Consider the following 23,012-nt stretch of genomic DNA (forward strand, 5'->3'; position numbering starts at 1 on the left):
CAGCAGCATCATCATCAAGAGTTAGAACAGCAGCTGGTGGACGAGGACGACTACTCATGTTACAAAAATGAAAAAGTTCACATTCAAAGGAGTTCTAGATGGATTTCGACAAAGCGTTCAGCCCCAAGCCACTCGACAGGAGCAGGAGATCCAGGAGCAACTCAAGGCCGATCATTTTACGTTGAAGAAGGTTAGTCCTTAAAAATATACTTTAATTAATTATTTTTTTTTTAGTGGAAGAAAGGCATTTGTTGCAGCTAGCGGGTGTTTTATTTGGTAGCTGATATCGAAAGAATCTATCATAAGACACACGCGGCTATAATCGATGTCCTTAGAGTCTACAAGCTAAAAATTATAGTTAAGAGAGTCCTTGGAAAGAGATCTACTAAATATATCGAATATTGTATCGAAAAACGATTAAAATAAAGACAGTTTAAAAGTCTATCAATATTTTAGATAGCAAATCAATAAATCATTATATAAATAACTATAATACTACATACACGTAATAAGATTGATAAAAGGTGCCTCAAGGTGTCTAGAAAACTGATAAAAAACAGTTATCAGTTGGTCAAAAATGTCAAAAAAGTATAAAAAATAGTGATATACCTTTCACTTATACCGTCAAATAGTCTTTAGTATTTAAGATATTATATCTCATTCATAAAATTTGCTTATATTCTCATTGCAGACCTTTCGACATGGCTTCCCATACTCGCCCACATGCTTTGCCTTCGATCCAGTACAAAAGCTACTAGCTATTGGCGATAAATCGGGCTATATTCGCATGTAAGTTTAGTTTAGTTTTCATTCAAGTTAGTACTAATTAATTATAATTTATATTATGATTAATTTTTTTTAGATTGGGACGACCGGGGGTCGATGCCCATGCCAAACACGAGGGCGAATCGGAGTGCGCCGTGCTGTTCGCCCAGTTCCTGGTCAATGAGGGCGCCCTGGTCACCGTCACCGCCGATGACACCATACACTTGTGGAACATTCGCCAAAAGACGCCGCGTATTGTGCAGAGTCTGAAGTTTCAGCGAGAGCGGTACGTATTTTGCTTAAAAATTATATAAGATAGGGATTAGAATCGATAATTATCGATTAAAGTTATTTGTTTTAATAAAATAATAATTAGAACCCTTTTTTGATTGATATTTTGGTTAAAATGAATTGCTATTAGCTTCTATCTAAGCTATAGAGGTTGCAAGACAATTCTTTTAAGATTAGTCATGGTCTATCGATAATTATCGATAACTAGATACTCTAAAATACTAATTAAGCGAGAGGGATAGATATTTTGCTTCCAAATGATCTAAGATAGACTTTAAAATTCCATAAAATCGAGGAGAGATTAGAGAATATATCGATAATTATCGATTAAAGTGATTTATTTTCATAAAATAATACTTGAAACCCTTTGATGATTGATATATCGGTTAAAATAAGTGCCTATCACTTCCTCTTTAAGCTAAATACTATAAAAGACAATTATTTAAAGATAAGACAAGGCTATATCGATAATTATCGATAACTAGACACTCTAAAAACCTAATAACTGCCTTGAATCTGAAAACAAAACCCTGAAATGAATACCACTCGAAGACCCAATTAGGAATCATGACTTTTAATCCGCGTGGCACGTATCGGATCATGCAACCGGATATATCCCCTTACTGATGACATAATCTCCAACCATTTATCGTTTTTTTCTGATTTTTTTTTGTGGTATTTGCAGCGTGACTTGCATACACCTGCCCGTGGGCAGCAAATGGCTGTACGTGGGCACCGAGAAGGGAAACATACACGTTGTTCACATAGATACATTTGCACTTAGTGGATATATTATTAACTGGAATAAAGCAATTGAAGTGTAAGTATCCATCAATTAGTTATCCAGTTATTAGTTATCTTAATTCTATATAATTTTAGGGTTAGAACTAGTCATCCAGGTGCTGTGATTGCGTTATGTGATAATCCATTGGATGCAAACAAGGTGACTATTAAACTTTAACATTTTAATTAATTAATTAATTAAATATTTATTTTCTCTTTAGTTGCTTATTGCATTTGAGTGCGGGCTGCTTGTGTTGTGGGATCTGAAGGCGAAATGCGCCGAGATACGATGGCAGGCGGCCGAGGCGGTGAAATCCCTGGCCTGGCACTACGAGGGCAAGTACTTTGTGTCCTCGCACACGGATGGCTCCATTTGCTCCTGGCCGACAAAGCCGCAGGCCAAGCCGCAATCGCAGGTCTGTCCGCATGGTAAGTATCCTTTTGTCCTTTTGTTCTTTGTCTTCTCTTAATTGATTTAATTTCCAGCAAAAGCCAACAAGGACGGCAACGCGGAGAAGTGCAAACCAATTTATAAAGTTGACTTGAAGTCCAGCACAACTGGGTAAGTAAACAAGCTTTAAAATTATTTAAAAAATTGAAGTTAAAGAGTTATAATTAACCTTTTAACCTCTCCCTTTTTTAATAAAATGTATTACAAATGGTTTTTATGAGCTTCTGATAATGATTTTGTTTTGAAATTGTCATTATTGACTCATTTACTTCATAAATAAGAGCTTCTTAGTAATAAAAAGATAAGATTTCAACACTTTATAGCTTATAATTTATGATTTTTTTGTTTCTATTCCAATTATAGGGAAACTTTTACCATTTTCTCGGGCGGTATGCCCTCGGAGAAGGGCTCCAAGTCGAACTGCATTACGGTGATGGTGGGCAAGGCCACCACAGTGCTGGAAATGGAGCATGCCGTATGCGATTTTATCACACTCTGCGAGAATCCCTGGCCCTGCGGTGCGCTCCTTAAATAATAATAATAAAATTAAATTAATAATAATATATAATTTATATTTATAGAGACCCAGGAACCATATGCTATTGCCGTTCTTCTGCAATACGACTTAGTATTAATAGACTTATTAACACCCGGTTTTCCATGTTTTGAATCGCCTTATCCAATGGACTTACACGAATCACCTGTTACATGTTGCACATATTTAACCGATTGCCCATCGGATTTGGTTCCTGCTTTCTATTCAGTATGTTTTTTTTCTAACTAATTAATAAATATTTATATATAATAATGAATATTTATAGGTTGGTCGCACAACGACAAGTAAAAAGAGTTGTTTTTCGGAACGCGAATGGCCTATTTCGGGCGGTGAATGGTCGCCGGCATCGTGCAGCTACTCGGAGATCGTGATCACCGGCCACCAGGATGGTAGTTTAAAATTTTGGGATTCCGGTGCCGGTACACTACAAATTCTATATAAATTAAAAACGGCCAAGATGTTCGAGAAGCCGCGCCAGCATGTCGCCCATTCGCATCCGGAAAGCGATAATCCTCTTGCTGTTCATCTCATATTCCTATGCTCCGAATCGCGTCGCCTGTGCGTGGCCGGTGCCATGGGTCAGGTGATGCTGTTCAAGTTCCGTAAAGTTGAGTCCACATCGGAGGTGCTCGTTTTGGAAATACCGATACTCTATGAGAATTTTGATGATATCTATGGTACGAGTCCTGAATGCGATTTCCTCACCGGACATCAAGTGCAGAAAACGGAATCAAGTGACTCGGATAAGGTGGGGAGTTTCTAAACTTTATAATTAATATATATATTTTATAATATATTTACCACTTTTGTAGACAACTGAGTGTTCGCTTAAAGTGCGTTTTGGGGCACAGCGTAAGCCACCGGGCTTCCAGTCACAATTGGTTTGCCTCACCACCGGTCCCAATCGCCGGAATGTGCAGGTCACCTCGCTGTGCATCAGCTCCAGCTATGGCCTGTAAGTAGAGTAGCCACGATACCCCTTGCGATCTACCTTGCGGACACCATCATCTTCAGTTCATTTTTTCTCGCATTTTTCCCCATCGATCCATCGGATCCATCGATCCAGCCACACACGTACACACACCACCAATCAGCAAAGCCCCTCCACCCAAAACCACTCACCAGTTTAGGGATAAACGAAAATATCTACAAGAGACTATCGAAAATATCGATTTTTTATCGATTAAATATAATTATTGGAATTATTTGCTTTATTGATTTATTTTATTAGGAATTATCTATATATTATTATTAAATCTTTGTTACTTTTCTTTTAAACGCTTATTTTTAAGTAAATTTAAAAATCGATAACTTTCGATCATCTCGATAGGTATTTTCTTATAACTATTATAGTACATTCCCACACCAGACACCGGACACAGGAAAAGCGGACTTTTTTAAATCAAAAATAGAGAATCCAAAGCTCCAAACCCCTTTCCCAAAAAAAAAAAAAAAAAAAATTATTAAAAAAAAAATACTTAGACGTAGTCTAGTTAGTATTCGTAAATGCATGACGTTCTCTGAAAAGCGCCTGAGACGTAGCCAAAAAAAAAAATACTATTATTGAAAAAAAAAACCTCCGCTAACGCTCGCTGAGTGTTCTAGCCCCCTGCCACGCCCCCTTGCCAAAGCCTCCGCCTCCCAAGCAGCACCGCTTTTTGTTGAATATTTGAATTTGTTTGCGTTGTGTATTTTCGTAGTATGCAACAGTTGCAACAAGAACAGGCCCGAGAACTTAAATCAACGTGTCCCTTGGTAATTACAATAAAAAAAAAAACAAACAGTAAACCACGACAGTAGAAACCCCCCACGCCCTAAAAAAAATAAAAAATACTACCCACCCTGGAAAAAAAATACCCACAAAAAAATACTGACCTCAATATAACGGAGAACCGAAATGTACCGTAATTTAGTGCCTGGTGTGTGCGCGTGTGTGAGTGATGCGCATCGAAATAATTCATTTCAGTTTTTAATTTTTGTTAATTAAAATATTTCAATATTTAATTTAAAGCTTAAATGATTTGTTAGTATTTGTATTGGTATGTAAGATTGCAATTTTTTCAGTTGAGATTGAAAACCATGCTTCCAATTATTATTTTTTTTTAGGTTATGCTTTCAAGTAATGGTTATATATAATTAGCAAAAACTAGTAAGATTTTGTTGCCTTTATAAGTAGTAGTAATTTTGCTTTTTAACTTAATTAATTGTTTATACTTTCTTCTATTTTTTTGGCATTTTTCGCACATTTTTTTTGTATATTTTTTTAATGAATAATTTTTGTATCTCAATGAACATTCCGTTTTTGTGATGTTTAATTTGTATGCAGTTGATTTTTGGAAATACATATGGAATATTTTCTGTTTTTAGAATGGCTTATGGTACCGAATATGGACTTGTCATAATTGATATAATCCAAAAAATTTGCCTATTGAGTGTTGCATGCCCCGATCTGTATGGCGCACATGATCCTTACTCGCGAACACCAAAAAGTCCGAAACGTATTGAGAATAAAGAGGAGCAGAGCCGATCGCCCAGCTCAGATCAGGTAAGTGCTTACCATCTCTCTTCTCTGTCGCTCTGTTGTCTCTCTCTGTCTCTCTGTCTGCCACCGAGACTAAATTAGAACCAAAAAAAAAAAAAAATCGATAACCACCGATAAATACCGAATACCGAAACGCAATGAAAACCGGTTACAACAAAAAGAAAACCAACACACACACTCGAATATTACACAAAAAGCTACTTTAATTGTCATGCCTGTTTGTTAATAGTTTAGTTTGGCTATTTTTATTGTTTTATCGAAAAAATCGAATGTTATCGAAAGCGATATATCCTTTAAATACAAGATTCTATGCTAAAATACTAATAAAAAATAAATATAAGCATATAATTGATAGAAAAACAAGTAAATTAATAATAATTTTAAAACCTATCGATTTTTATCGATAAATTGATTAAATCTATTTATCAAACAGGCTTGACTTTGTAGCTGACTGACATAATGAATTGAATTCGAATTAAAATTGATTAAAATTGATTTGAATTTGAAACCACACACACACACACACACACTCTTCACTTCAAAACACTCACAGACAGACCGAAAAGAAAAAAAAAAGCTAACGCCCACATAAGTATGCTACAGTTCAGTACAGTACAGTACAGCATCCGTATACTGACCAAACAAATGCTCAGCCCATCTGAACATGCCACATACTCTCAGTATTTTTATCTAGAACATACTAACATAAACTATATATATTTGAATTTTATATGCATTTCGACTTTTTATAAAAAAAAAACAAAATTTAAATTATCTACGTATTATATCACGAAAAAAAAAAACAAATTATTCCAAAATTATATACATTTATCTATATTCCAATATTACATATACAATATATATTATATATTTTTTAAAAACATAATCGTATGAGCTAACTTAAAAAAAAAAATACCAAAAAAATACATATGTAGTCGATGAAATTTTTTGTTTTGGTTTGTGTATTATTTTTGTTTTGTTTTCCGCCCCCCCATTCTTTTCCTCCGCCCCTCCTCTCGCCCTCTCGCTATATCTCTATCTCTCTCTCTGTCTGTCTATTCCTATCTCTGTCTATCGCTCGCTGTCACTTTCTTGCATTTTTGTGAATTTGAATCCTTAATTTTCTTCACCTCCCACCATTATTTGATTAGAAATTGTATCCCGAAAAGCATAAAACACACACACACCTCTACACACGTGCAAGCTAGCAAATTATCCTTGAAATTGTATATAAAAAATTATTAGAAATATAGCTTGGTATTTTTGTTGCCCATAGTGTGCTGTATGGTCATCTCTTTCCAAACAATAGCCTCTATGCTATGGCTATCTCTTTCGTTATGAAGACGGCTATCTCTCTTTATGATTGAGTTTTTTATGATTTTCTTTTTAGTATTTTTTGATTAGGCCCTGAAAAAAGGCTATCTCTCTGTCTCACTCTAACTATATGCCCTGTCTCTGTCTATTTCCCAGTCTCTGTCTCTTTCTCCCAATGAAAGCACAAAATGCAGCATGGTATTGAAATTTTACAAAAAAAAACTGTAAATTTTGTTTTTTGCACGCAGCTTATGCATACGATAATTTATCGATTAATTCCGATAATTGTGAATGTCTTTAGATATTTTTTGTGAATTATATTTTATTATTGTGCCACGCCCAAGTCCATCGCATTGACACGATTTGAATACGAATTGATGGCTTTGATTGTTGTACGTGTACATTTCTTGTGTGTGATTTCAATCGATCCGATTGGACTCAATAATCGATTCTGACAATCGAATTGATATCGATATGATCTGTGTTGTGCCTGAAAAGAAAATATAAAGCCTAGCGAACACCCGAAACATAAAGAAACAATGAAAACCAAGAACATTAACAAGAAAATACTAAAAACTCCTCCTCTGTCTCTATAACTCTCTGTCACACTCTCTCCTATCTCTCTCTCTCTACCTACCTATCTATCCATCTCTCTCTCTCTGAATGTGTCTATCTCACTCTGTAAGAAATGAGTGATGTGTGTGTGAAAATGTGATTTTTTCTTTAATACTCTTGATCTGTCACCATTTTATTCCAAAAACTAATAATCAAGACATTTATACGACGCCTGAATATTTGTAAAATTAAAAAAAAAACCTTAATTTCAAAAAGGATACAATTAAAACTTATTTTTTCTAAAAAATCATGCAACTGTACTTTTGATTTTTCAACACTGCTAACGGTCATGATCATAGATACTTTCGCAACACTGCTAACGGTCATGATCAATGATACTTTCGCAACACTGCTATTGAACTTAACCTTACAAATATGAGATTAAAAAAACTTGAAATTAAATTAAAAATTAAAAGAATTAATTAAATATGTATTATTTTACAAAATGAAAGGCGTCTGTATAAAAGTAATTATATAATTCCACTCGAATCACCATGCAAAAACCCAATTATTCCATGTTTTCTAATCGATTAATTAATTACATTGATTGAATTGTAGTTTTTGAAAATGTTTTTAAAATTTTTTTCCTTACCTTAAATACCTTAAAAAAAATAAAATACCAAAAATTCTATTCAAAATTTTATTGCATTTTTTGCCTGTGCGTGTGTGCGTGTTCGTGTTTGTGTTTGTGTTTGAGTTTTGAGCTTGAGTTTTTGCCTTGGCGTATGTGTATGTGTGTGTATGTTGTTATACACACCCACACTGAGCATCAGACTGTTATATAAATGTATGTGTTACCAATGTATAACAGCTAAGTCGTTTTTTTGCCTAAAAGTTTAAAAAAATACCAACTCCCCTACCATCCAATGTTTGTGATAATTACAAAATATCAAATAAAAAACCTATTAAGTAAAAGTCTTAAAGTATAAATTGTAAATTGTTGATACGAATTATTGCATACGTTTCAAAAATAAAAAAAATAAAAAACTCTCCCCCTCGTTAACCCTATAATCCCCCTTTTTAACACCCCAGTTAACACTCAGTTAAAAAAAAATACTACACTACACTCGGCGTCGTATAAAATACTTAAAAAAACAAAAAAAAAACTGGAGCATAAAAAAAGCAAAGCACAGAGCAGCAACAGGAATGCAAAGCTTTCTCATCCAACCGCCCTGGAAAAAAACAGCATTTTGCAAAGAAAATTATGAAAAAGCATGCCATTTTCCAGCCCACCCCTTTTCAGATTCTCACTTTGCTGCTTTTCAAAACATTTTCCCCACATCACCCTAACCTAGTTCTATTTTTTTTATAAAATGCAAGCATAACTCACTTTTTTGGGTTTATAAAAAAACGGTGGAGGTATACATATTTTCATTCCCCCAAAAAAAAGGGTTAACTATTAAAATTTATAGGTTATGTTGAAGATTATACTAAAAGAGAAAAAGGTTCCTTTTTTCCGCTATTTTTTTTTTTAAATAGTTTTCTGAGATTCAAAAAATAACTTTTATAAAAGATTTTGAAAACTTCTATAGATCTTGAAGATTATTTCGATTTTATGGATAATCTTTCAGTGTATATAGTAATGTCTACCTGTCCGTCTGTCTGCGTGTCCGTATGTTAGTATTTTTTTGTGTTTTTTAAACAGTTTTCTAAGTTTCAAACTAAATCAATTCAAAATGCTGTTAAAGATTAGTATATCCAGTATTATTTTATAAAATTTATAGCTTTTTTAGGAAATCAGAGATAGAAATGTCCAACTGTCCGTTTGTCCGCGTGTCCGCTTGTTTATTTTTTTACATTTGAAGGTTAAAAAGGGTAAGTAAAAGGGGTGCAACACTTAGAAAAGCATTTTTTTTATTGAATTTTCCACAAATTGTAAATATAATCTCAAATAAATTAAAATCCTTAAAAATTTTTCGAAATAACTTTCTGCACAAAAATTTCTTTTTTTTTTGAAAGTTTCAAGATCTCATCACATACCCCCCTTTTTTTTTCGCATTTTGTTGTTGCTGCTCTTCGTTCGACAAACAACTAAACAAAAGAAACGAGAGAACAAATGAAACAAATACAGAAACCAAAACAAAAAACTCCCAAAAATATAAACCAAAATGCAATGAATTTTAATTATATTCCCTTGAAGACTTTTATTTTTTTTGCTGCTTGAACGAAACAAAATAAAAATATAAATTCAAATAAAAACTTGAAAATCACAAATTAAGAATATACTGAAAATTAAAACTTTGACCCACTCTTTGCCCCCCCGCCCTCAACCCCCCTCACATCAAAAAAAAAAAAAAAAAAAAAAAAACCCAACCAAAAAATACCAAAAAAAAAAACAAACACAATCCTGATTCTCCGATCTTTAGCTGAACGATACGACCAGTCCGGATAGTCCATCGCTAGAATTTGTACCGGAGGCAGTGGATATGCCGGAGACCTCAGCAGCAGCGCCAAGTTCAGGAGCTGCCGGGCCATCGACCAGTTCCCGGCCCGTATCCCCGGATCCGGTGATTAATAGCGCCCGGGAGACATTACTAAGTGGTTCGGCGGCATCGACGGCGGCCGCCACAGCAGCGGCCATGATGGCGGCGAAGAGTCCTCAGAGAGAGGATGCAGCGGGTGCTGCAGCACCGCAGGACAGACGCAAGTCCATGTCCTGGAAAACGTTCAATTTGAAGCGTCAATTATCGAAAGTCAATATGAAGATCGGCGGCTTGAATGTCAATACCGATCTGGAGTCATTGAAGAATAGCTCTATTTTTTATACGCCCAAGGAGGCGTCACCCGACGGCGCCGCAGTGACCTCCCAATTCGAAGATACCGAACCGGTGGCCGAGGAGACAACCGAAGAGATGGCCGAGGGGGCAGTAGCCGGGGCAGGGGCAGGGGCAGTATCCCCCTCACCGGCGGTACGCGGCAAATTCCGTTCATCCACTACAGATTCCCCGGATGCGGAAGCCACCACCACTACTACCACTACCAAACGAGTGGAGTTTGAGCCACAGGCGGAGGTGGAGCGACCCAATAATTTGCCCCTTTCCGAGGCCACGCCCATGCCCGCCCCCCAGAAGCCAGCCCGGCAAAAGTTGAAGGAGAAGACGCGCGACCAGAGACTACTCTCCGTACCAAATATCAAGTATCAGCCGCGGGATCTGCGCGGCGGTGTCCGGATCCTCAAGAACGACGTATCGCCGCTAATGGGCGGCGGTGCCGGCGGTGGTGCCGCCGGTGGAATTGGTGGCGGTGTGCCCCCAGTGGGCGGTGGAAACTCCTCCACCAGCAAGAAGATACGTAAGTATGGCCCTCCGCCGAAGGACGATCCGTGTCTACTCCCCCTACTCTCTTTTCCCACCACCCCCCCCCCAAATGAGATCCCCTTCGCAAAAGATGTGAAAGAGAGTGTTTTCCAAAAAAAAAAAAAAAAACAAAAAAAGGGCAGCGGTTTGTCAATTATCCACTGAAAAAAAAATAATAATATATTTAATTAAAGAGCGAGCGAGCGAGTTTCGGCTGAGTGATCGCTAGGCAGGCAGTCAGGCAGGATAAAGATCAGGATCAGGATCAGAATCCGGATCCAAACGAATAGGGGTGCTCTGGTTGCGTTTATGCGTGAGAAGTTCATGAAATTAAAAAATAATACCAATTTTTAATCAGATTACAAAAAAACAAAATGAAAAATAAAGACTAAGAGCTTAGAAAATTTTTAAAAACAAAAATTTCTAGTCCTAAAAATGAAAGGGGAATTACAAAAGTTTTTTAGGTTTAGAAAACGTTTTATAACAATTTTTAAACTCAAAAAAAGAGATTTTCTAAAAAAGAAACTAATACCAATTTATTTCGTCGGCTTTTTATATATTTTAATAAAGAATATTTTTTTTTTTTAACATTAGTTTCAAAATATTGCATTTTATTTAAATTATTCAAAAACTTTTCTTTAAAACTAAGAAATATTATTTATTTTTGTGTTTGGGACTCGGATTTAAGAAAAAATCTTTTCTTAAATCTTGAAATCTTAAAAGTTTATGGAAATCTTCAAAATTCGAACTCGAAAAATAAGAAAATCGTATCTTAAATTTAAGATCGCGAACTAAAGCGCCGCATAAACGCAATCCTAGAAAGAGAACCCTTTCCTCTCTCTCAACGTTGCAACGGTTTATTTTCGCTCTTTGGCTCCTACCGCCATACCACAGCCCCTACCCCCCTACTTTCTCCACCCCACCCCCAACCCCCACAACAACACAACGAACATCCGCCCTCACCCCCCAGGATCTGTCTGTGTGTGTGTCTCACTCTCTCGTATTGTGGTGTCCCTTTTCGGGTTGTGACTCTCTCCACCTTCTGTTTTGTGTTGTGCCTTTGCTTTTGTTGCTTTTAGTTGCTGCAAGCTGTAGAGAATAGCGAAAAAAAAAAACAAAAAACCCGGCCCCCCCCCCCCCCCAAAAAATAATGAGATGAAACCGTAAACTTTAGCCTACAAAAAAACCCCACCAACCCCCCACCCCTAAAATTATCCACCAAAAAATCCATATCGATGTATGCTAGAGATGTCAAAAGTACAAGCTGACATCTAGAAATGAGAAACTATCGATAACAACGAAAATTGATGCTTATTTTGTTGATTTTTGAAACGAAAACAAAAACCCAAAATTGCATTTTGTGTATAGAGCCTACTTTGTAGAGACTTAGCTAAGTATTAACGATAAAAAAGAAAACAGAACAAATTAAGTAAAATTTAAAGTAAATCTACATACATAATTATAAATGTAAGCAAAACCAACAACAATAGCCACAATGAGATACAAAAAAAAAAAAGAAATACAACAAAAAATTCACATATTTACGCACAAGAACAATTACAACAACAACAAAAAATACCAAAAACGATTTAATATAACAACAAAAAAAAAACAACGTAAAAAATTTTTGTCAACAATTTTTTTCTTATCTATGTATGCTTCTTCTTCTCCTCAATACCTAGGCAACGGATGCAGATGAGCTGCAATACAACTGCCTTTATGTGATTGTGTGGAAGTTCTTTGGTAAATCATTCAACAACAAAAACAGCAACACCACTTCCCCAGCCACCACCACTGCCATTCTCACCAAAAAAACAAACAAACTCACCAAAATGAAACCCGAACAAGAACAAACAAGCACCATCACCATCACACCCACATAAACTGTGTAACTATACCCACCAAAAATACTTTCACTTATAATCAAATTGTTCATATCAAGTAGTATACAAAAAAAAAAACACACACACACACACACACTATTTAAAATAAGTTCTAATTGAATGTTTAGAAAAAAACATTCAAAACTCACCACACCACCTCACTCACACTCCCACCACTAACTCACTCTCAAAATCCACCATTAGAGCTGACAAAAGAACAACTCTTTCGATTGTTGAATTGCATATATCGATACTTTTTCAGCTCTACTCTTCACCATTCTGTGTATGCACTGTGCAAAAAAACGAAAAACCAAAAAACGTGTGGCACTTGAAATGCCAAAAATCGAAAAATTGAAAAACAAAAAATGAAATGCTGATTGTTGTACGTTTTAGTCTGTAAGGTCCACATACTCGAACACACCACACACTGACACTGAAAGAAATAACAAATGGGGACTATTGTTGGTCTAATCTTCTGAATCTACCCCCTGGCCCTCTTGAGAGAGTTTTGTTATATAAATAGGTTGAAACTCAAAGGTTGTGCTCCCATCGAACAAAAATTGATATATATATATGTGTCACCCTATCGCCCCGTGCCCTGGTTGTTGTCTTCTCTACTATCGATAGTCGTCGATAACTTGGGTTATTTTCTTCGATGTTTTTTTTCCCGTCCTCATCGTTCTGTTATCAATTTCGTTTTCGTTTGAATGTGTGTTCTGGCGCTATCGTTGCCTTTTTTGCCTACTCTCTTATTTGTTTTCGTTTACGTTCCTATTTTTCGCTTAGCTTAGCGCTTTTCCGAACTTTTCACCAATTTGTTACATAACTCGATTGTACATAAAATACCAAAATCAAAATCAAAAGATGTCCCAAACTGAAAGACTATTTATTAAGCTTAAGCATATACATATATATAATCAGTAACCAGCTACTACTACTACTACTATACCCACCCGCATATATGTATATATATGTGTCTTACCTCTCGTTTTAAATCCGAAATCAAGTGAACGAAACCCGATAACCCTCCACCAAAATGTTTATTCTCTGCTATAACTCTCAAATCTTTGTCTATATTTTTCGTATAAACACACACACACACTTCATATTACATAAGATCCATAAAACATAAAAAATATCAAACGTATGTTCTAATCAATTGTATTCCTTGCTATAAAAATCACCTAAGATAATTATTAACGTGTTCTCGTGTTTTTTATTGTGTCATATTTACTGTCACCACCAAACCACCCACCGAACCACCCAACCACCCACCGAACCACCCCTTTTCAATGTCACCACCCACTGCAACGACGCCTCCGTTGTTTCTCGCTGTGTACTCGTATTTGTGTTGTGATCGAATACTTGATAATTCGATTAAATATCGATAATTTGTTGCTTTAACGATTACTAAGTGTACAGATACAAACACACACATCCCCCTAAAAAAAAAAAGCCCACCATTTGCACTTTTATGCCATTTGTCATTCAAAAATGCTTTTGTAAACTATCACCTTTAAAAAAAAAAAAAGACAAATCTTGTTTGCTTTGCACTCGAAAACAACGATAACAGATTTACCGATTAACCGATTACCGATGACAGATCACCGATCAAAGAACACTAAAACGAACACCCAACACAGTTATCGCTTGCTTTTAATTTTTATTTTTTTATCATTTTGTGTTTAATTTCGATTATCTCTAACTCTAATGTCTAGAAGCACATTGTCTCTATGAAGAAACGAGTTAAAAAGACTGAATTACTCAAGAAGTGGATGAGTAAGTTATGGTTTTTGTTTTTCAAATTATATTCGAAACAAGACGGCATTTAGGATTTCCAGTTGATTCCATAAAACATTATTAGTCTAAAGTACAGAGATAACAAGATTTTAGTAAAAAATCACTGTAGTTTTTGTCGAAATTGTAAAAAATTATAATTTTTCATAAAAAATATTACGTATACGCAATGTAGTACGTATATTACGTATACGCCAGGTGTACCAATTTTTAGAAAACTGTTTTTTTAGCAGAAATAAATTATTTTAGGACTTCAAAAAGTTAGTTTAAAAAAAAAATTATTAGATTTTTTAAATTTTTATAAAAATATAGTAAATTTTTAGATTTGAAACTTGAAAAAAAATTACAGAAAGAGTTAACTTAGTTGTATATTATTATTTTTTATTATTTTTATTATTTCTTATAACTGTAAATACACTTAAAACTTTAGTTTAGTTTTTTTGCACAGTTTTATTTGAGAAACTTTTGTTTTTGACGAAAAGTCGCTAAAAAGTATGCTACAAAATCACCAGAAACATGCACATACACTGCACAAAATAAAAAATGAACAAACCGAAAATTTTCAAAAAGAAAACCAACAAAAGAAACAACAAGAAACTGTATCAACACCGAAAGAAAAAAAAAAAGATGAAAAATACGTGAAAATTTCGAGGATGTGAAAGAGAAGGCTATTCAATCATATAGTGCATTTATCTTTCTATCTCTCTCTCTCTCTGTCTGTTTCTTTCTATCTCTATCTCTCTCTATGATGTGTGTGTTCTCTCTCTATCTATCTATCTCTCTTTCTCTCTCCCTTGTCTCCCAAAATTATTGTTTATTGTATATATTTTGCAATTGCCCAGATCAACGGCAGCGGAGTTGCAACTGCACCGCAGCAACAGTCGCAGTCGCAGCAGCAACAGCAACAGCAGCAGCAACAGCAATCGCAGCTAGTAGGGCAGCAGCAGCAGCAGCAGCAACAACAACAGTCACAACAACAGCAGCAACAATCGCAGCAGCAACAGCAACAGCAACAACAGCAGCAGCAGCAGCAACAACTATCGAGCGATTCTGTTGCAGCAGCAGCAGCAACATCTGGAGCCATTTACGGTGCCGACGATGCAGGTGCGGGTGTTGCTAGTGGCGGTGTTGGTGTTGGTGGTATTAGCAGTGGATTAAACAGTGTTACAACAACAAGTGTTACAACTATGGTGGTACAGCAACAACAGCAGCAGCAGCAACAGCAGCAGCAGCAACTGTTGTTGCAACAACAATCGAGCGTCACATCCTCCTCCTTTGATTTTGCAGCTGATACGTTGCCGTGGGGCGAGTGCTTTGGTGGTGCTGGTGCTGTCAGTGGTGGTGCTAGTGGTGGTGCTATCGCAGGTGCAGGTGCGCAACAACATCAACAATATCAGCAGCATCAGCATCAGTATCCGCATACGCATCCGCATCCACATCAGCATCCGCATCCGCATCAAACATCCGTTATACAGCAACAGCAGTCAGTGACATCGTACGAGTCCCTAAAAAAATCCAAATCACAAGGTGGGAGCACAACAGAGCACAATAACAACAACAACAACAACAGCAACTACAGCAACAGCAACTATAATTACAACAACAACAACAACAATAATAGCAACAACAATCCACAAAAACAACAACAACTACAAATAGCACAACAAAATAACACACACACACAAGATATGAGATTAGTTCTGTTTTTTTTCCTTCAAGATCACTTGAATTACCATGTTTATCGATAGTTTTGGCATTTCGATAGTCACTTGAGTTTCGATAACTCTGCTCTAGATCGTTCAGTATTTTTTTCGATCGGTATTTTTTCTCAAGCGCAATAAAAATACTTCGAAAATCATCCTAAAAACACGAAAGTATCGAAATCATATCGATATATTGATCTTATCTCGAGATCATATCGATATATTTATCCTATCATGCATCTTAAATCGATTAAAATCGATAAATTCATCGAAATGATCGAACTTTTATCGAAAAAGTTGAAAAAGTGATCTGTTTTGGTTTAAAAAACTGGAAATTTTCAAAAAAAAAATACCACACAGACATGTGTCCTTTTGCACCAACACTCACGCAATAAGCACAAGCACTAATACACACTAACACACACACACACACACACACGCACACCTACACCAACACAATGGACAGCTGACGATGCACGATGCTTGTGGCCCCGCCCCTCCCTCTAGCGTATGTGTGTGTGTGAGTGTGAGTGTGTGGGTGGGTGGGTGCGTACGCGTATGTGTGTGTGTGTCTTCAATTTGAATCTTTGAATATTTGGAAAATGTACTTTTTTCAGTTTTTTTTAAGGTGTCTTATGATTTTTTGAATTTTTTTTTGTTGAATATTTTGGGTTGGGATTGTGGGGGGGCGATGGCTGGAGCTGTCTGTCTCTTTCTCGCTCGTTCGCTCGCTCGCTCGCTCTCTCTCTCTCTCTTGCTCTCTATCTCTCTGTCTCTCTCTCTAGCCCTAGAACAGTGCATATGAATATGTTCTCTCTCTCTCTCTAAATATATATATATATATCTGTTTCGCTCGCTCGCTCGTTCGCTCTCTGCTCGCTGTCTCTTTTTCTCAACTAAAATCTAAATATATTTAAAAAAATATATATATATATATCATATATATATCTCTGCTACTTTCTATTACCTATAACTGTCTCTGTCGCTCCACCTATCTACGTCTCTTTTTAACTATCGGTATTTGTATTTGCATTTGGCACGCTTTGAACTTTGAACTTTAAACTTTTGAACTTTGAACTTTGAACTATGAACTTTGAATCAGAAAAATATGTGATCTTTAAAAACCAAAAATAACTAAAGAAACCAAGATTTAGAACAAAATGAAAATCAATAATAGAAGAGTACAACAATAATCTGAATTATTGCATTGGCAAAAAATTTAAATACTTTTGCATAGTCCTTACACACTCACACGAAGAACACATTAACCCACACACATACATACATAGCTATAGCACACACCCACACACACACCCATGCAAGAAATATCACCTGTCCTTTATGTGAATTGTTTCTTTTTTTTTTTTAAATTAGTCTCAGACGCCTGTCGCTTTCAAAATTGCACTCACAGCCAAGATCACTCAATGGAAAAATTATTCGTAAATTAAAAAAAAAATATATTAAATATGGAAATAAAAAAAAAATAAGAGAAAATTAAGCAACAGTCGCTTGAAAGATGAAAAAAAAACTATTTTTTTCTTTATTTTTTAAGATAAAAACAAAACCCTTCCTATGATTTTCTTAAAAACTATTTTAATTTCTTCAAAAAAGATGAAACTTGCAATATTTTATGTCATTCTTGATTTAAAAATTAATTTTTTACAAAAAATCTTAAAGCGACTGAAGGAGATTTAAAACAAAAAAAAAAAGAAATCTGAACCCACACACACTTTTGCAACAAAACCCACACATCGAGCCACCGAAATAATTAGGCAGCATAGCGGCATTTTAGTGTTGTGCAGCGCAAATTAAAATAACTAGTGCAAAAAAACGCCATAAAATAGATTTAAATTTTAAAAGCAATCAAATTCGATTAAATCTCTAAGCAAAAGTTTTGCCTACTACCGCCCGCCGCTTTTACTCTCTCTCTATCTCTCTATCTATCCCTCTCTCTCTCTCTTCCTCTCTTTCTATTTATCACTCTCTCTCTATCAATATCTATCTATCTATCTTCCTCTCTATCTATTATATCCGCCTGTCTCTGTTTCATAATATTTAAAAAACGAATCTAACGATTTTGATGTAATCCGTTTATTTATTCCTCTCTATTCCGGCTATCTTGATCCAAAATTCTTGATCCAAAAACCAAAAAACCAAAAAAAAAAAAAAAAAAAAAACCAATCGAATAAATTACAGATAAATTGGATGGAACTTTCTCCAGATCCAGATCATCGTCAATGTCCAGCATTGATATGTCTTCCTCTGAATCTGTTACCTGTTTAGCTTTTATCGAGAGTTATGCAAAACGAAATGGTATGTATTTATTGTTAATTTTTTATATTTAATATTTTTATATTTTTTGTATACATTTTTTTAAAGATATTTTGGCACTTGTTCCTACTTTATGGATTGGAACTAGCTTCGGTTCGATACTGACATTGTTCATCACTATGCCGGAGCGAGATGTGCGCAAATCTCAGCCAGTATTGATTACAATTAATGGTACGTATTAAAATATAACATAAAAAATAATTAAGATAATAAAACAAACATTTATACATTTAAATAATTGATTTTAAATGGTTACAATAATGGATAGATTCGTTTTTATGTATAAATAATCATTTAAAAGTAAAAATTAAACTCTTTTTAACTCATGCAAGTGAAATAATATTTACACCCGGTACTTGTTAACAAATAATACTAAAAAATATTATAAATAATATCGAAAACCGGTACTTCTGAATAGAAACTCTTTTTAAAATCATAAAAAAATTAAGATATTAAAATAAACATATTTTTCGTTTAAAAAATTCATTTAAAATTCGTATTATTATAGAATTTTATATAATACCCATTTTAAATTAATAAATACTTATTTAAAATCATAAATTAAACTTATTTTAAAGACATACAAGTGAAATAATATATATAACCGGTACTTCTGAGTAGATTCTATTCAAAAACATTGAAAATACTTGAAATAATATCCACACCCGGTACTTCTGAATAGAAACTCTTTTTAAAATCATATATTTAACTCATATAGAGTCATAAATTAATGAAAAAATGCAATACCCTTGAATGCATGCCCTCTATATTAAATATTAAATGAAATCTTTACAACTATAACCCTTATTTTTGTTACCAGGTGGCCCTGTGGTACGACTCAAAGGATCCATAACTTCCATGTCTTTTTTAGACTCATACGGTTCGATCATACCCTATACGTTTGAGACTTGGCGCGACGAGAACAAGGACAAGAAAGATCGTAATGCCATCCATACTTAATTTTCTTAATTTTAATTAAATAACTAATTAATCATTTATATTTTTTGTTAAAAAAAAGGCACACCTACAAAGAGCAGCAGCCGCACCAGTCCCACTTTTACACCGACAACTGCCAATACAATATCAAACACTTCGGTCGCCGGCGGTTCGGCGGGTGGTGCGTCCGCCGGAGCAGGTGGCGCTGGCGCCACTGGTGGAGGTGCTAGTGGTGTCGTTGGTGGTGGTGGTGCCACTGGTGGTGGGGCATCGGCAGGAGGAGCCCAGGGCGCGACACCCATTGGCGGTGGCAGTGGCAGCGGAGGCGTTGGAGGCGGCGGTGGCGGCGGTGGCGGAGGCGGCGCCGGCGGTATGAGCAGTAGCAGTGCCAGTAGCAGCGGTATCAGTGGCAGTGTCAGCACCGGCCTGGAAACCCTCACCGATCGACAATACATCGTTATCGCCAGCGAGAAGCAAACAAAAGTCTTCGATGTGGCCAACCAGTGCTGCATCAATCGCATACAATTATCGGAAATGGATTTTGCAGTCAAGGCAGAAACTATCACGATGAAAGGTTATTATATTTAATATTTTAAATCATAAATATCTAAAATAATATTTATTTTATTTACTTTTCAGATGGCTCTTGCTTAGCAACCTATCTTTCGAATGGCCATTTAATGGTACATAGTCTTCCTAGTCTAAAACTGTTATTGGATACTGATTTCTTACCGCTTATGGACTTAAGGTTTATATTTATTTATTATCAAATTAATTTTAATTATTATAATTATTAATTTTGTGTATTTATTTAGTTTTCAAACAAAATGTAAACAGGGAATTGTGGATCCAATGCTTTCGATATGGGGTCAACAGATCATTGTTCATGAAGATACAACTCAGTAAGTTATATCTTTCATTCCTCTTCTAAATCAATTCTAATTATCTTCTAATTATTTATATTCCTTTTCAGAATATCAAAAATATTTTGCTTTAGTCATAAAGGTCATGGATTGTACATGGCATCGCCCACCGAAATTCAAAAATTCACGATATCATCGGAATTTTGGTAGGTTTTAATATTTACTTATATATATATACTTTTAATATTTATTTCTTCTACTTTCAAGTCAATTTATTTTGGAGATGATGGGTGAACTTTATACGGTACACGAAATGCCCGAACAGCCGAAGGAGGGTTTCTTCAAGGGCCTATTTGGCGGCGGCGCCAAGCTCCTGGATCGTGAGGAGCTTTGTAAGTTTTCTGTTTTCAAAAGGGTCCTTCTTTGCGAGACAAGTCAGGATAATTTCGTGGGGAACCCCTTGTAAAGTCCTTGATTTTGGAATATGACACCTCCCGATGGCCATATTTCTGTCAATTCGCATCCGATCCTTAAACGGAATACCTTGAAAGACTTCTGGATTAATTTCCCATCAATTTGCATCTAAGTCCTAGTACAAAATATTTTTTACATTTTTTTCAAAATTTTCCTGGGGCACCCCTTGTAAAATCCTGGATTTTCGAACATGACCCCTTCCGATGGCCATATCTTTGGCAATTTTTATCCGATCCTTGAACGGAATACCTCGAAAGACTTGTGGATCAATTCCCCATCATCCTGCATCAAAATCTGGATACAAAATATTTTTTCAATTTTTTTTCGAAATTTTCCTAGGGTACCCTTGTAAAATCCTGAATTTTCGAATATGACACCTTCCGATAGCCATATCTTTGGCAATTTTTATCCGATCCTTGAACGGAATACCTCGAAAGACTTGTGGATCAATCCCCCATCATCCTGCATCAAAATCTGGATACAAAATATTTTTTCAATTTTTTTCGAAATTTTCCTAGGGTACCCTTGTAAAATCCTGAATTTTCGAATATGACACCTTCCGATTGCCATATCTTTGGCAATTTTTATCCGATCCTTGAACGGAATACCTCGAAAGACTTGTGGATCAATTCCCCATCATTCTGCATCAAAATCTGGATACAAAATATTTTTTCAATTTTTTTCGAAAATTTCCTGGGGTACCCCTTGTAAAATCCTGGATTTTCAAACATGACACCTTCCGATGGCCATATCTTTGGCAATTTTTATCCGATCCTTGAACGGAATACCTCGAAAGACTTGTGGATCAATTCCCCATCATTCTGCATCAAAATCTGGATTCAAAATATTTTTTCAATTTTTTTCAAAATTTTCCTGGGTCACCCCTTGTAAAATCCTGAATTTTCGAACATGACCCCTTCCGATGGCCATATCTTTGGCAATTTTTATCCGATCCTTGAACGGAATACCTCGAAAGACTTGTGGATCGATTTTCCACCAATCTGCGTCTAAATCTAGACACAAAATATTTTTTCAATTTTTTTCAAAATTTTCCTAGGGTACCCCTTGTAAAATCCTGAATTTTCGAACATGACACCTTCCGATGGCCATATCTTTGGCAATTTTTATCCGATCCTTGAACGGAATACCTCGAAAGACTTGTGGATCGATTTTCCACCAATCTGCGTCTAAATCTAGACACCAAATATTTTCTCAATTTTTTTCAAAATTTTCCTAGGGTACCCCTTGTAAAATCCTGGATTTTCGAACATGACCCCTTCCGATGGCCATATCTTTGGCAATTTTTATCCGATCCTTGAACGGAATACCTCGGAAGACTTGTGGATCAATTCCCCTTCATCCTGCGTCTAAATCTAGATACAAAATATTTTTTCAATTTTTTTCGAAATTTTCCTGAGGAACCCCTTGTAAAATCCTTGATTTTTGAATATGGCCCCTTCCGATGGCCATATCTTTGGCAATTTCAATCCAATTCTTAAAATGCAGACCTTGAAAGGTTTTTGGATCGATTCTCCATCAATTTGCATCAAAATCTTGTCCCGAAATGGTTGTTAAGAAGGATCCCCTTTTCGAATACTTGTGTGGAAGGAATGCTAACTATTTTCGGGTTTCAACAGTTGGCGAGCAGAGCGGGAAGGCTAATAGATCGGTGGCCCGGCACATACCCGGACCCAATTTGGAGCAGCTGGGCCAGAGGGCCTCGACGGCCGCCTCGGAGATCTCCCGGGCCCATCAGCTGGCGATGGAGCGCGGGGAGAAGCTGAATTTGCTGGAGGAGCGCGCCGAGCGCATGGCCAACACTGCTCAAGATTTCAGCGGCACTGCGCATCAATTAATGCTTAAATATAAAGACAAGAAGTGGTATCAGTTGTAAAATATCTATTTTAGGAGCCAATTCTACCACAGTTATTGTAATATTGCTTTTATAACACTTTCTACTACATTACGAGTAAAGTACACTTATTTAATTTCTGTTTTCAAGTCGTCACGTTATTTACAAAAACTGAAAACCAAAAAAAAAAAAAAAAAAAAACAACAAAAACGCCGAAAAATCCACAAAAACAACAACAAAAAAATGAAAACATAAAAAACCAACAAAAAAACTGTTTTTAATAAAAATATATAGACCAAAAAATAACAAAAAATAAAAATTTGTTTTAATTCAAAAGTGTGGAAAATCCCAATAAGCCATATATCCTTCCAATTGGATTTTTTTTTCTCAGACAATAGTGCTGGAAAATATCGAAATCTTGAACCTTGATCTTTCTGAAGATGATTTAGAGGACAAAAATGTGATTGAAAAAAAATAAATGTTGATTCATATATTTTAATAAGAAATCCGAGCTTTAAATGAACTTTATTTTTAGCTTTTAAAATGGTAGTTTTATTGTT

The 23,012-nt window shown here is 35.6% G+C and overlaps 1 protein-coding gene across 3 annotated transcripts; it reads left to right on the forward strand.

Moving 5' to 3' along the window:
* The first annotated feature begins 17 nt into the window (after positions 1 to 17).
* LOC6504066 (syntaxin-binding protein 5) lies at positions 18 to 22,596 on the forward strand. 3 transcript variants are annotated; one of them, XM_014905686.3, is made up of 22 exons: positions 18 to 190; positions 692 to 789; positions 863 to 1,051; positions 1,742 to 1,876; positions 1,936 to 1,999; positions 2,061 to 2,268; positions 2,326 to 2,401; positions 2,654 to 2,808; positions 2,872 to 3,053; positions 3,112 to 3,594; positions 3,659 to 3,801; positions 5,214 to 5,391; positions 9,684 to 10,608; positions 18,193 to 18,309; positions 18,376 to 18,498; positions 19,148 to 19,267; positions 19,346 to 19,837; positions 19,903 to 20,011; positions 20,079 to 20,165; positions 20,237 to 20,332; positions 20,394 to 20,518; positions 22,238 to 22,596. In XM_014905686.3, the coding sequence occupies exons 1-22, from the start codon at positions 68 to 70 to the stop codon at positions 22,492 to 22,494; spliced, it is 4,485 nt and encodes a 1,494-aa protein (XP_014761172.1). In that variant the 5' UTR covers positions 18 to 67; the 3' UTR covers positions 22,495 to 22,596. The 3 variants fall into 3 exon arrangements, with proteins under 3 accessions (XP_014761172.1, XP_032308540.1, XP_032308542.1); XM_032452649.2 differs by lacking the exon at positions 9,684 to 10,608 and adding an exon at positions 15,136 to 15,820; XM_032452651.2 differs by lacking the exon at positions 9,684 to 10,608 and adding an exon at positions 15,136 to 15,397.
* The last annotated feature ends 416 nt before the right edge of the window (positions 22,597 to 23,012 follow it).

This window comes from Drosophila ananassae, chromosome XL, assembly GCF_017639315.1.
Source record: "Drosophila ananassae strain 14024-0371.13 chromosome XL, ASM1763931v2, whole genome shotgun sequence".
Taxonomy (NCBI): domain Eukaryota; kingdom Metazoa; phylum Arthropoda; class Insecta; order Diptera; family Drosophilidae; genus Drosophila; species Drosophila ananassae.

Excerpts from the sequence above, each read along its gene's own strand:
- LOC6504066 (XM_014905686.3), top strand. The coding sequence starts at position 68 with ATGAAAAAGTTCACATTCAAAGGAGTTCTAGATGGATTTCGACAAAGC. Across the intron at positions 18,310-18,375 it reads GAGTTATGCAAAACGAAATG|ATATTTTGGCACTTGTTCCT; the intron begins GTATGTATTTAT and ends ATTTTTTTAAAG. Across the intron at positions 20,519-22,237 it reads CCTGGATCGTGAGGAGCTTT|TTGGCGAGCAGAGCGGGAAG; the intron begins GTAAGTTTTCTG and ends GGGTTTCAACAG.